General features: G+C 35.7%; 2 protein-coding genes across 5 annotated transcripts in view; one reads left to right on the top strand and one right to left on the bottom strand.

Annotated features, from left to right (window-relative positions):
* The first annotated feature begins 716 nt into the window (after nt 1-716).
* Nucleotides 717-4,314, top strand: LOC125888909 (uncharacterized). Of its 3 annotated transcripts, none has more exons than XM_049576553.1 (4): nt 717-913; nt 1,524-1,637; nt 3,429-3,471; nt 3,714-4,314. In XM_049576553.1, the coding sequence occupies exons 1-4, from the start codon at nt 860-862 to the stop codon at nt 3,848-3,850; spliced, it is 348 nt and encodes a 115-aa protein (XP_049432510.1). In that variant the 5' UTR covers nt 717-859; the 3' UTR covers nt 3,851-4,314. The 3 variants fall into 3 exon arrangements, with proteins under 3 accessions (XP_049432510.1, XP_049432508.1, XP_049432507.1); XM_049576551.1 differs by having other exon boundaries at nt 3,678-4,314; XM_049576550.1 differs by having other exon boundaries at nt 3,651-4,314.
* Nucleotides 4,315-9,166: 4,852 nt separating this feature from the next.
* LOC125889204 (Down syndrome cell adhesion molecule-like protein 1 homolog) overlaps nt 9,167-14,420 on the bottom strand; it is a 125,224-nt gene continuing 119,970 nt past the window's right edge. For both annotated transcript variants that reach the window (XM_049576989.1, XM_049576990.1), the window contains exon 35: nt 9,167-14,328. In XM_049576989.1, coding sequence (XP_049432946.1) covers nt 13,763-14,328 — 566 coding nt within the window. In that variant the 3' untranslated portion in view covers nt 9,167-13,762. The remainder of the gene's footprint in view (nt 14,329-14,420) is intronic.

Raw genomic sequence — 14,420 nt, 5'->3', positions numbered from 1 at the left:
AGCTCTTGGGTTGACAAGTTGTTAAAATCCCTTTGATTGATTGGAATGAATGGCCACTTATCTTTTGGAAAAGGACTGCAGATGATCCAAAATCCATTAATTGACAATTTATGAAGCATTTATTAATACATTACCAACATTTATAAAAAGGATAAATGCCAGAGAAAGCAGATTTTTCACAACCAGGCCACCCCAAATGTCCTCTTGCCAAAGGCTTATATCTGATGTAATTATTAATTCCTGTTTAGTTCATAAGTTACAATTGGAAACCATAAAGTGTACCCTATTAGAAAGTGGTACCTTTCATGTCAACTTGTGTGGGAACTCTGATTTTTCCCAAGTGTGACACAAAGGCTTGTATAATCCACATGCAAGATATTTGAACTGGTAGGAAAATAAAAATGATATGCAAAATAAATAATCAGTGAGGTAAATTATCTTTTTTTTATTCTAAAATGGGATTAAAATTAATTCAAATAATATCAAATATGCCTCTTCTGCTGGAGAAGTGAAAGCACACCTGAGGGATAAGTGTTGTGCAAAGGAAAAGATTACTGCTTCTCTATTTCTGTCCCGTAAAGCTCTTTAGCAGCCTACCCTCGTGTGTCAGACACTGCAAATGCGAAGTGTGTGCGTGAATCTTTATGTATGTGTGAGCAGGTGTTTGTGTGTACCTGAGAAGTTGTGCGAGTGGACATATTCAACTGTGTGTGTTAATTTGTCCTTTCCCTGAGCAGCCCTGCGTTGCATTCCTGATTGCTTACATCTACTCCTGTGTGGACTTTCTGCATCTTTCCCTCAGCAGGAAAGTTATCGAACATTACGGATTAATAGAGACGCTGAAGGAATAGTGGTCGAGATGTTGGTCACCATGCTTACAGCCATGTACGTGATGGTCCGAGTCGTAGAATCGGTAAGATGATTATAGTGACAGACGGAATAGAAATAGAAATTCAGTTGATAATTAAATTGGTAAATTTAATTGAACATTTATTGTGTCATATAATTGAATTTATATTATTTAATGTATTTTGAGTATCAAAATATTCTAATAATGTTATTTTTTTATATTTATAGTGGCTTATATAAAGAATATTTCTTTTTTTTCTTCTTCTTCTTTATATAAAGAATATTTCAATTTTATAAAGAATATGCTACTGGGTATTGGGCTGTGTGTTTTTGTTGTAACCATAACATAGTGGTTTTCTCACCCAGCAGGCTGTCAGTGTCAAATAGAAATCAGGTTTATATAGTTTACGTGAAAATGGGACTCGGGTGATGGTAAAACAAGCAGTGTGTCAGATCATTGACAGCATCCAAATATTTAAATGGATCAAAATGTCATACTTAAATGTCAAACGTTATACTTGTGTGCCATGGAGTAAGTGTGCAGGTATTACTTTTTTCCCCACCGCACGCTGTTTTTTGACACCTTGCACTTGTGTGATGAGTGTGATATTACTCTCCCTCACACTTTGACTCACACATTGGCACCTCTAACTGAAACTCCTTATCACTTTCAGATAGGGGTGCGGTTTGCACGTCAACAGGACCCTTTGCCTTACATGGTGTCCCAGCCTTTGCCTTGGCAGGTTCACTCAGTGTCACACAGTCGGAGGAGCAGCAAAGCAGATGAGGTTAGTAGTAATGAGATCTGTACCTCAGTATAGTTGCTGTCACACACATCGTCATGCTGACGCACCAAGGTGGTTGATTCCTTACAGCTAATACAACACACATTCATTCTGCACATGACTTAGTCATGCACCATAACCACATCCTTTTTTCCTAGATGCTGAGTAGCTCCACTGAAGTCCTCTTTATTTCAAATTTGTCCCAGGATAAAATCGTAGTTTTTTGGGAGGGAAACAATAAATAAAAAAGGAAACAAGTAACTTATGGAATTTTGAGTTTCCATGTCAGTCTGGAAATTTTACTCATAAATAAGCTCTTCTAATCTTCTGTTATCTGATGGCGAGACAGTGCATGGGAAGAGTTTATCAGTCAAGCTTGACTCAGCATGTGAGCTTGGAAGCTTGGTCACATTTTATGTTTGGTTAATGTCGCAGGGGAGGACTTTAGAAAACAGGAATATGATTTATAAGATAGAGACAACTTTTGATGCCTCTAACTCTCAAACAACAACAGCCAAATAATAAAATAAAATAAAGTTGAGTGCATCAGACTCAGTTACACGATGGCCTTTTGGCCCACAGTGAATCAATAAGTGCTTGTACATACACCAGTCAACACTATCCACAATTTCAGTGTTATTTGGCTGTTCTTCAGGCTTTCACTGTGGATTCCTGAATCAAAAAGAACACTTAGGTCCAAAGTGTTCACCTCTGATGTCCTGCACGTTACAAAACTGTAGTTCACATGTCTATAGATTTTTTGAGCCTTTTTCTTCATTTAAAGTCACTGGCTTGAAGGTTATTACTGATGTCAACCTCTATAAAGATGAATGTGACAAGTATAAAGACAAACAGAGGCAACGAGCTGGATTGCAGCAGGAAGAGGATCATGTTGGTCAACTGAGGGCACAGGGGCTGAGATGAGAAGGTGAACGAACACATTAGCCCACAGAAAAGTCCCTATTGCAAGCAGAGGCGGGAAAAAAAGATGTTTTGTGTCTTAGACTGGCTAAAGTTTAAATTCACCTTAACATCTCTGGTAACCTCATTATGGAGGTTGTGGAGCCAGTGTGTGGGACTGAACACGGGCACACAGCCAAAGTGACGAGTAAGCGGGCTAAGCTTGTCCAGTCCTCAGCTTCTGGCTTCCCTGCCACTGCTCTGCTTGAGCTGTAATCCCAATCAAGGGGATTTGTGTTTGAGGTCATTACTCTAACTGTAGAGAGAAAGGACACACACACAGACACACACAGACACACACACCCACACACGTATATACTAATGTACATACAGTTTTACTTAGGTCACTTTTGGGGACATTAAATAAACTGAACACTTACCCTACCCATAACCACTACTTGCTGTAACCGAAACCTAACTCCGACCTTAATGCAACCCTACCTTCAACCACTAACCCAAAAATCTGCCTTTTCCAACTGGGTATATGGCTTTTGTCCACACTTGCATAAACTGTCCCCAATTTAATGGTCTGAGTCTGAAATGGACCTCTGAAGGTAGCCTAAGTTAGACAAAGACACACACACACACACACACACACACACACAAAGTTTAGTTGAAGCATTTAGCAAAAGCACCTGTGTGACTATCTGTTTGCGTGTGTCTCATTGTGTCCCCTCAGTGGTATGTGAACAATGTTTTATCCAAGTTCCAGATAAGACTGTAATGCTGATCACTCTCATACCCGACTGATATCTCAGGCATCTTGTGCTTTTGTTTGCTCTGTGCGTCAATGAGTGTGTCATCTAACACATCACTGTCCTGTTTCATTCACAGTTTGATGGCCTCAGGAGGAACAGCATAGGTGTTTACAGGAAGAGTAAGTAACACCATTAATTAATGAAAATGCAGGCTATTTTTCTGCTATAATAATCCACCTTAAAGTTGCTTGTTTCAAATCAAGTGTCAAATTGGACTCATTCAAACTTTAACCAGAAAAATAGCCCGCTTAAATCAAGGCTAATATGAAAACCATGTGTTTGAACATCATTGCCACAGACTTTGTCTCCACGGCTATTGCCTCAGCCTCTCTGGCTATCCCTTGTGTCCTGTCGTGCTCAGACTCCAATGCCAGCAATGGGACATGCACCATGCCCGCTGTTCCTCCACTAAGCCCTGTTGAAGTTGAGAAGGCTGCCGCCACTATCCAGACCCATTTTAGGAAGTTTCAACAGAAGAAACACAAGAACGGCAAGTAGCTGGACAAATAGGGGTGGTGAAACCGGTTCTGCAAGCTAGCAGCAGGTGGAACGTACGTGGATTCACTAAAGATGGATGAACTTTGTGATGACATACACAAGTGCACATATGCACTCAAGTACATACAATGTACATTGTACATACATTCAAACTGCATGATAAATACTCCTGGATTAGTGACACAATATAAACAATAATATACAGCTTAGCTTACATTTCAAACAGCTTGTAATAATAATATCTAAAATTCTATGTGAATGATACACATTATAATAACTATACATCTGAATGAATGATAGTTTTGATGTGTTGTGGTGACAGAGTGACTGTGAGAGTGTGTGTCTGTGAGTATGATGTAAATATGTATAACCAGTGTTTGGAGTGTATGAATATGAAAAAATAAATACATATAATCAAATAATTTGTCAACATTGTGGATTTTTCAAAAGAAAACATGTTTAAATGTCAGCAATCTATTTCAATAAACTCCTCTGAAAGCCTCTGCTGTGTTTCATTGCAACATGATGCCCTCTAGTGTTTTGATCAGGTTCTGAATCATACTATGAATGAACTACATGCCCAGGTGCCTCATCCATAATGTGATAGTAGCTTTAAAAGTCCCCATGCAGTTTCGCTTGTTTGTTTATTTTGTTTTTGTTTTGTTTTTTAAAATACTATTTCACTGTCCACACATCCAGAACAAAGTGAACAAAATGCCAATTGCGTAACTGGATTGGCCTCGTTCATCTTGACTGACAAGAAGGTCATATAATCTAAAATTAGATTATATGACTATTTCATTGGTTATAATGTATGTCTGTATTCATTAATATCATCACACATGCATTTGTTCAACTTTAAACAGGTCACTAAAGGTAACTTTAGGTAAGACAATTTATAGATTTTTTTTCATACATTAAATGTTGGATTTCTATGAAAAAACAATTATGGAAGGCTAAAGTCAGTACTAAAGGTTTAAGTGAGTGTCATAAAATATATGAACGACATATATGTCTTATAAAAGTGACAGAAAAATGTCATCATATAGTATGCTAAAAAAAAATGACATAGAAACATCATTGTATAGTATGTCCAAAAAAATGACCCACACACATCACTGTATAGAATGTTTTTAAAAAAAAGTGACAAAAAGTTGTCATAGTATAATATGTGCAAAAACATGACACAAAAATGTCATACTGTCAATAGCATGTCGAATTAATTGACACAAAAACATCATATTATAGTATGTCCTAAAAAAGTGATACAAAAAAACATCACAGTATAGTATGTCTAAGAAAACGACACAAAAATGTCATTGTATAGTAAGTGTTTAATAAATGACATGAAAGACATCATAGTATAGCATGTCCTTAAAAAGTGACACAAAAATGTAATAGTATACTATGTTGAAAGAATCATAGTATAGTATGTCTTTAATAAATGACAAAAAACTTTGTATAGTATTTCTTTAAAAAAAATAACACAAAAATGTCATAGTATAGTATGTGCAAAAACATGACAAAAAAATGTCATACTCTCAATAGCATGTCGAATTAATTGACACAAAAACATCATATTATAGTATGTCCTAAAAAAGTGATACAAAAAAACATCACAGTATAGTATGTCTAAGAAAACGACACAAAAATGTCATTGTATAGTAAGTGTTTAATAAATGACATGAAAGACATCATAGTATAGCATGTCCTTAAAAAGTGACACAAAAATGTAATAGTATACTATGTTGAAAGAATCATAGTATAGTATGTCTTTAATAAATGACAAAAAACTTTGTATAGTATTTCTTTAAAAAAAAATAACACAAAAATGTCATAGTATAGTATGTGCAAAAACATGACAAAAAAATGTCATACTCTCAATAGCATGTCGAATTAATTGACACAAAAACATCATATTATAGTATGTCCTAAAAAGGTGATACAAAAATGTCACAGTAAAATATATCTAAGAAAACGACACAAAAATGTCATAATATAGTATATCTTTAAAAAATTACCCAAAACGTCATAGTATATTAAGTGTGTAATAAATGTATCAATAAATCATAGTATAGCATGTCCTTAAAAAGTGACACATAAAGGTCATAGTATAGTATGTGTATAAAACTGACATAAAATGTCATAGTATAGTATGTCTTTAATAAATGACAAAGAAACATCATAGTATAGTATGTCCAAAAAATGACCCACAAACATCACAGTATATGTCTTTAAAAAAGTGGTACAAAATTGTTATAGTATAGTTTGTCCTTTAAAAAGTGACACATAAAGGTCATAGTATAGTATGTCTAAAAAAAAGACACAAAAATATCGTAGGATGGTATGTCTCTACTAAATGACACAAAAACATCATACAATAATATATTTTTTAGAAAGTGACACAAAAATGTAATAGTATAGTATGCTGAAAGAAATGATATAGAAACATGATAGTACAGTATGTCCAAAAAATGACCCACAAACATCATAGTATAGTATGTCTTTAATAAATGACAAAAAAATATTGTATAGTATTTCTTTGAAAAATAACACAAAAATGTCAAAGTATAGTATGTGCAAAAACATGACACAAAAATGTAATAGTATAGCACAACTAAAAAATGACACAGAAATGTCATAGTATGGTATATCTTTCAAAAGTGACACAGAAACGTCATAGTGTAGTATGTCCTTAAAAATTGTGACACAAAAATGTTATAGTATAGTACAACCAAAAAATAACACAAAAACGTTGTAGTATGGTATGTCTGAAATACATGATAGTATCATACATCATCATACTATACTATGACATAAAAATGTCATAGTATAGTATGTCTAAAAAAGTGACACAAATCACAGCAAGAGGGTTTCTGGTTCGATCCCAGGAGGGAGCCCTTCTGTGCTGAGTTTGCATGTTCTCTGGTACGTCTTTAATAAATGACAAAAAAAGATCATTGTATAGCATTTCTTTAAAAAGTGACAAAAAATTGTCATAGTATAGTATGTGCAAAAACATGACACAAAAATGTCATAGTATAGCATGTAGAATTAACTGACACAAATCATCATACATCATATGATAGTATGTTTTTAAAAAAAGTGACATAACAATGTCATAGTGTAGCATGTCCTTAAAAAAAGTGATACAAAAAACGTCACAATATAATTTGTCTAAGAAAACAACAAAAAAATGTCATTGTATAGTATGTGTTTAATAAATGACATGAAAGACAAGAAAAAATGACCCAAAATGTCAATCTATAGTATGTCTTTAAAACATGACACAAAAACATCATATGTCTAAGAAAATGACCCCAAAAGTCATAGTACAGTATGTCTTTGAAAAATGACCCCAAAAGTCATAGTATAGTATGTCTTTGAAAAATGACCCCAAAAGTCATAGTATAGTATGTGTATAAAATTGACATAAAATGTCATAGTATAGTATGTCTAATGAAATGACACAAAAACATCATAGTATAGCATTTTTTTTTAAAACGTGACACATAAAGGTCATAGTATAGTCTGTGTTTAATAAATGACATGAAAATATCAGAGTATAGTATGTCCAAAAAGACCCCAAAATGTCATTTTATACTTTGTCTAAAAAATGACTAAAAAACATAAGAGTATTGTATGTCTTTAAAAAATGACACAAAAATATTATAGAATAGTATTCCCCCCCTCAAAAAAGACCCACAAACATCATAGTATAGTATGTTTTTAAAGTTACACAAAAATGTCATAGTGTAGTATGTCCTAAAAAAAATGATACAAAAAAGTCACACTATAGTATGTGTAAGAAAACGACACAAAAATGTCATTGTATAGTATGTCTTTAAAAAATGACCCAGGACGTCATAGTATAGTATGTGTTTAATAATGACACAAAATGTCATAGTATAGTATATCTGTAATAAATGACACAAAAACGTCATAGTATAGCATCTTTTTTAAGAAGTGACACAAAAAGGTTATAGTATAGTATATCTAAATAAATTACATGAAAAACATCATAGTGAAGTATGACTTTAAAAAATTACTTAAAAACATAATATTATAGTATGTCTAAGAATATGACACAAAAATGTCATAGTATAGTATGTCTTTAAAAAATGACACAAAAACTGCATAGTAAAGTATAACTAAAAAAAAGAAACACAAAAACTTCATAGTACAGTATGTCTAAGAATGACACAAAAATGTCATACTATTGTATGTCTTCAAAAAAATGACACAAATACATCATAGTATATAATGTTTCAAAAATGACACACAAATGTCAATGTATAGTATGTCTAAAAAAATGACAAAAAATGTCATGGTAAAGTTTGTCTTATAAAAATGACAAAAATGTAATAGTATAACATGTCTAAAAAATGGCACAAAACATCATAATAGAGTGTGTCTAAAAAAATGACACAAAACGTCATAGTAAAGTATCACATTACAAAATGAGAAAAAACCCATCATTCATCCCATCATTCTAAATGACACAAAAACATTGTAGTAAAGTATGTAAAAAAAAAAAAGACACAAAAACGTTATAGCATAGTATGTCTAAAACAATGACCAAAAATTGCCATAGTATAGTATGTCTAAAAAAATGACACAAAACTTAATAGTTAAGTATGACTTTAAAAAAAATGAGAAAAACGTCATAGTATAGTATGTAAAAAAAAAACATAAAAAACTGTCAAATTATGTTATGCCTTTAAAAAATGACACAAAATTGGCATAGTGTGTAAGTCTAAAGAATTGACTCAAAAACATGTAGTATAGTAAAAAAAAATGGCAAAAAATTATAGTAAATACAAAAATTACACTAAAATGTCATTGTATAGTATGCCATAAAAAATTGCCATAGTATAGTGTCAAAAAATTGCCGCATTACACACATCACAAAAAAGTCATTGTATAGTATGCTATAAAGAGTCATAGGTTATAAAAAAGTCTACTGCTACTGCTACTACTACTAATAATAATAATAGTAATAGTAATAAATCTCACTCACCTCTTGTGGAATCACATGAAGATACCTCCATAGGAAACATTCCTCTGTCATCATCACAATATTAAATAATTGCATCTAAATATACTATTTGTTTCGTGAACCAATGTCCCCATTGCTCCAAAATTCACAGACATAGCTGTAAACATTTTTCATTTGAACTACTTTTCGCTTAAGCTGTTTACAATGAGGTCTGTGGATCTTATAATGTTGGGCACCAAAGGGACAAGAGAGCCAAACGCTTTCAAACACAAGTCAGTCTAGTGATCAACATGTTGTGATTACAGTAAAAAGTGGATAATAGTGAAGGCCCTTTATATCAAAAGCTACATGGTTATGAAAGAAAGAATGATATCATCACAGTTCATAAAAAGATAGCTTTATTGCACAAGGTGTTGAGTACTCTTTTTTCTGTTTTTGTTTGTTTTCATAGAAAAGAAAATGTAGAGTTAAACACAAGCAATTGCAAATTGAAGCAACGTTTCCCCATAAAAGTTTAAGGAACAACCTCTGCATTTTTAAAATGTTTTAATTAACCCCCTTTTTAAATTGTTCAATTCACCATTTCCCATTTTCTTTTATAACCAGCAAAATTTTCAGAACATGCAATGCTGCTGTCCTCCCCCGAAAAAGTGGAGTAGTTAAAAAAAAAGGCAAACTCTAAATCAAGCAACCTGTGACAAAGAGAAAAAGAAAAGGATTAAAAAAATAATTTAAAAAAAGGAGACAATGCAACCAAATGTCCTGTAAAAAAAGAAATAAATATTGTTGTTAACTATGCATGGTCCACTCTGACATGTTTCAACTGGTCCATAAATCAAGATAAAGCAGTGTCTGTATAATTCTATAGTTTTTCATTAAGTCCTCTTCTGTTTCATTACAATAACTTCAGTTCAAAGTTTACATTGTGCCCTGGTTTCTAGTGAAGATGTCGAAAATAGTACTCATTTATACAAAACACTTTCCTATGTACACGAGTCTTCTATTATGGAGTAGAAATAATGTTGTATATGTGGGCAAGGGGTACAGTGAGAGGGGAAGATCTGATTGGTTGAGCAGATGTGGGAAAGGTTGGGGAAGTAGCGCATGTGAAGTTAACCTCATGAACACAGAGTCAGTTTGAAAAGTATGTTGTTGTATATTAAGAAAAAAAAATCCACCCTAAGTTAACCATTACTCATTGAAATATGGCAGATATATGTCCTAATGTTAAGATAGGCTGCTGCCAAAACATCAGCATGCTACCACATTCAATAAGGGGGGAAAGTACTGTACTATAAAGCACTGGTGTACAGTATGGTTACTAATTCCACACAGCAGTATGGTTTGCAAATAGCCTCAAAAGCAAACCAAAAAAGGGCCAACATCTGGAATTATTTAATTGTTGCCTAAAAAATATTTCATGATTGTAGGAGGACAAAAACAAAATCCAGAAGTCAGGATTGTTCACCAAAGTACTCCTGCAATACTGTGAGAAGTTCACATAAGGCTGTTTAGAATTCAATACACAAAAATACAAAAAAAATACTCTATATAATATTTAAAATATGTACTGGGAAAAAATTAAAGGAATAATTTGACATTTGGGAAATATGATTATTTGCTACAGAGTAAGATAACAAGATTGGAATAGCTAGCTTGGCTCTGTTCGTAGGTAACAAGAACCACAGAGCTCACTAATTAACACGTCATATTTAAATTGTTCAATCCATGCAAAGTGTCTGCTGGTTGCCTGGCAACCTCACAAAGAGGACAAGACTTCTCCTGGCTGAACCACACCTTAACATTTTTACACTTTTTTGTACAGAATATTTTTATCTAACGCTCAGCAAAAATGCAAATAGGCATCTTTCCCAAAATGTAAAACCACTGTTTTAAATGTTACATATTGTTAATATTCTCTGTTACGATCAAAAAGTGTCAGAAGGTGGACTTTTCTTTAAAGGTATACATCACATACACTTTGAGCAAACTGACAGTAGATCGGTGTTTTATAGTCGAGGCAACTTCACTGAAGAATTGGGGGAAAGCAGGTCGGACAGGAGTTTGTTTCATCACTCCATCCAATATCCATACAACTGGAGTAAGGAAGCCTCTGTTTTTGGTTGCTAAAACAGGCCTACCCCATTCCCAAACCCTTGTTTTACTGAAAACAAGGTCTTGAAACATAAAGGCCAAAAGGAAAGGCATCATAACCAGTAGCAACGGAAAGTTAAATTAATTTCTCTCCTGTCTAGTTTTAAACTTAAAGGGAGCATTAATACATATATGAGGAGATATAATTGTTACTGTGCGGTATGATTATTGGCCTGCAGTCCCGGAGTTTGGGCAGGACTCGCTATGACACAGATAAGAAACAGAAATACTCGTCGGTCTGTTTGTCTTCATTAATTATAGTCAGGTAATGGCATTGAGTTTGTGAACACACCTTTGGAAGGTACAACACAACATATTACAATAGGCTCACTTACTGTATAGGCTGTCCTTGTTTTACGGTTTTCTTTTTCAACACCACACTTTCTGCACTGAGCCATAGACCACAGTTAACCAGCGACACAATCTCACACTATAGTTTGACTTTACTGTGCTTGTCCTCCCAGCTGCGACCCGCTGCACAGGTGCTGCAGCCGGAACATTTACAAAATCACAAGGGGGGGTCATTGTATCATTCCTCAAACCTCAGTTTCACCATTTAACTTTCGTTCACACCGCCTCCTGTCTCTCCAAGATCTCCCGTCCATGGTTGTGCTACCCGTTTAAGCCTTCCTCTTCTTTTTCTTCCTTCCTTCTTGCAGTTTTTTCACTCTGAGCGATTGTCTTGTGATCTTTTATATATATTTTCAATTAGAACGGCTTTTATATTTCTCTGCTTTTTTCAATATTCATATATTTGCTATATATTTGAATAGAAATATATATGTACATACTTTTGAAAACAAACATATATCATATCTTTTTTTCTATTGCGAGAGCCCTGATGTTACGTTTTACCATTGCAAAACATTTGGAGCAACTCTTTTTTTGGAACGATCTTTGTTATGGGATTAAGCTTTGGGAGAAGAAATGGGAAAAAAAAAATCATAATGAACTCAAAGTTGGCAGATACAGTACCATGCATAAAGCTAAAATAAATTTCAGTGAGGTGGAGGGACTTGAAAACACATTTTTTAGTTTTGAAGACCACTTATTTCTCTCTGCTATGTAACCCCCCTCTCCCCGTTTCCCTAATACAACTGCAAACTCTATCAACACTTGATCTCTCTCTGTCAATAATCTCAAAGTCATTGTCCGGTCATAAATTCAAGATCACTTCATACAAATATGATTTTTCTTGTATACATCATCTGAATAAATTTGCTGCATGTTTGCAACTTGTCAAGTTGTCATTGAACGTCAAGTAGCATTTCTGCCTGTCTGTGCATATTAGACCTCTTCTCTCAGTCTGTCTGTCTTTTTAACTAGCCAGTACACTAGCAGTAGGTCACAGTGACACTGTATGGATATGATGGGGGACTGGGTGCGTAGGAGTGAAGGTGGGGAAGGATAGAAATGGGTAAAATGGGTACAGGTAAAATGAGTTAAAGAATAATGGCATTGTGGCGCCATGGTGGATCATAAAAGGGTATCTTCCTTTGTTCCGAGGAAGCAAAAGAAATGAACCTCTTTGATCTGTAATTGCTCTCCTTTGAACCCACTCCCTCTTCAAAATTTCTCGTCCTAAGCAATGCTGTCAATCACTCTTAATAAAACAAAGTTCAAAATGCTGGTCCAAATTAGGATCATAGTGTTACATTGTCAGCATCATCATTGTTACTATCCCCGAATCCCCTTTCACAGGTACAAAATTAACAGTGAAGGGGGCGGGGGAATTTCAGTTATGACACAGACGTCTGCCCGAGAGGTCAGCATACAGATTGATTTTAAAAAGGTCCACTGTTGGTGTGTGCCTGCCACATGTATACATATATATATTTACACATATACACCCACACGCACACACACGCAGGCTTGTGAAGGTTTCTGTTACTTGGATCCATTCTAACGTTTTCTTAGTGCACATGAGATTATATTTCCATCATCAGAAAATAAACAGAAAACTGATGGAAAAAAAAAGTTTGGATTCATCTTTCACTTGATGATGCTTGACTTTTTTTTTTCCTCTGATTTGAGTCTGTTTATAAAAGCATCAATTAAGACCACTATGCTGTGTCATCCATTGCATGAATAAGAAAATTCTCCACATCTCAAAACTGGTATTGAGACGACAGTCCTTCCACTGCCTCTAATGTGTGAATCCATGATGGAGTAACCTCTCAGAGCCAGTGTAACACCAAGGTTGGTGGTTTATGCATACAGTAAAAGCATCCTGCCATGGCACAATGCTGTGATATGAGCTCTTCTTCCATCAGAGAACAGAAAAGTAACATATTTAAAAACCTAAAAACCTCAAAAACTCAAGCAACCTGGTTCATTCTACGACTGTCTTGATCCAGAAAACAAGACGGTGCACATGGAAAGCATTTTGTGCATTAGTACTGTGTCCTTACCAGAAAATGAAAATATGAAGTGAACAGATAAATCATTTATGTTTTGGCAAGTGATGTCCGGGGTGATGAAATTAGGGATAGAGAAAGATGACACAATAATAATAGAAAGCAATCAGGCAGAAAGAAAGGCAAACCCCTGTGCTGTGGAGACCCAACTCTGACCCCTTCATACAGTAGTGTCAATGGGAACCCAACCAGCCCCCTGCAGCCTGGCACAGCGCAGGCACTGACGGGTCAGCTGTGTATGTGTATGTTCCTCATCCCACTTTTCCATAGAGGCTCCAGGCAAGCGCTGGCTTGACCAGCATTCTATTAGGAGTTACAGTGACAAGCCGCAGTGATGGCAGGCTACACCAGTGTGTATGACTTGGAGTAGGCCCCTGCCCCTCCATCCCTCTGCTTCTGCAGTCTGCCTAAACCCGAGGAGCTGCTCTCCAGAAGAGAGTCTCTGGATCCTCCCATCTTGGAGGAGGATGAGGAGGCACCTCCAGGAGTCCCTCCCGTGGCACCGGAGGATGATGATGCAGCAGCTGCAGCAGTAGCAGCAGCAGCTGCGGCTGCACTCTGGGCCACTGAGGCAGAGGAGCCCGGCATGGTGAGAGTCCTCTGGGGAAGTGTGGAGCTGCTAGAGCTAGCAGACGCTCCCCCACTACCTCCACCACAGCCCCCTGTTGCTCCTCCAGAGGAAGCCCCAGAGGAAGTGAGGTTGGAGAGGCCAGAGTGGCCCATGCTTAGGGCCTGCTGCTTTGCAGAGTCCATAGTCACGTGACGGCCCTGGGTGTGGTATGCCCTCTGGGCCAGGCCACGAATAGAGGCTTCACGTGGTGGAACCACTGGACATGGGTCATGATGCTCTGACTGCTTTCGGAAGAAGGGATCTGACTTCATGTAGAGGGGTAGGTTGCAGTAGTCACCTGGAGGGGAAAAGTTAAATTTAATGTGACTGCCAAAATCTGCAAAAGTCAGAACCTATGGCTGATAATCATGGTATAATGTTATGAAACTG

Source organism: Epinephelus fuscoguttatus, linkage group LG5 (assembly GCF_011397635.1).
Source record: "Epinephelus fuscoguttatus linkage group LG5, E.fuscoguttatus.final_Chr_v1".
In the NCBI taxonomy this organism is placed as follows: domain Eukaryota; kingdom Metazoa; phylum Chordata; class Actinopteri; order Perciformes; family Serranidae; genus Epinephelus; species Epinephelus fuscoguttatus.
This window is presented reverse-complemented; position numbering and strand designations above follow the sequence as displayed.

Coding starts and splice junctions, on each gene's coding strand:
- LOC125888909 (XM_049576550.1), top strand. CDS start 860: ATGTTGGTCACCATGCTTACAGCCATGTACGTGATGGTCCGAGTCGTA. Junction 1,638..3,428: donor GGAGCAGCAAAGCAGATGAG/GTTAGTAGTAAT, acceptor TTTCATTCACAG/TTTGATGGCCTCAGGAGGAA. Junction 3,472..3,650: donor CATAGGTGTTTACAGGAAGA/GTAAGTAACACC, acceptor TCATTGCCACAG/ACTTTGTCTCCACGGCTATT.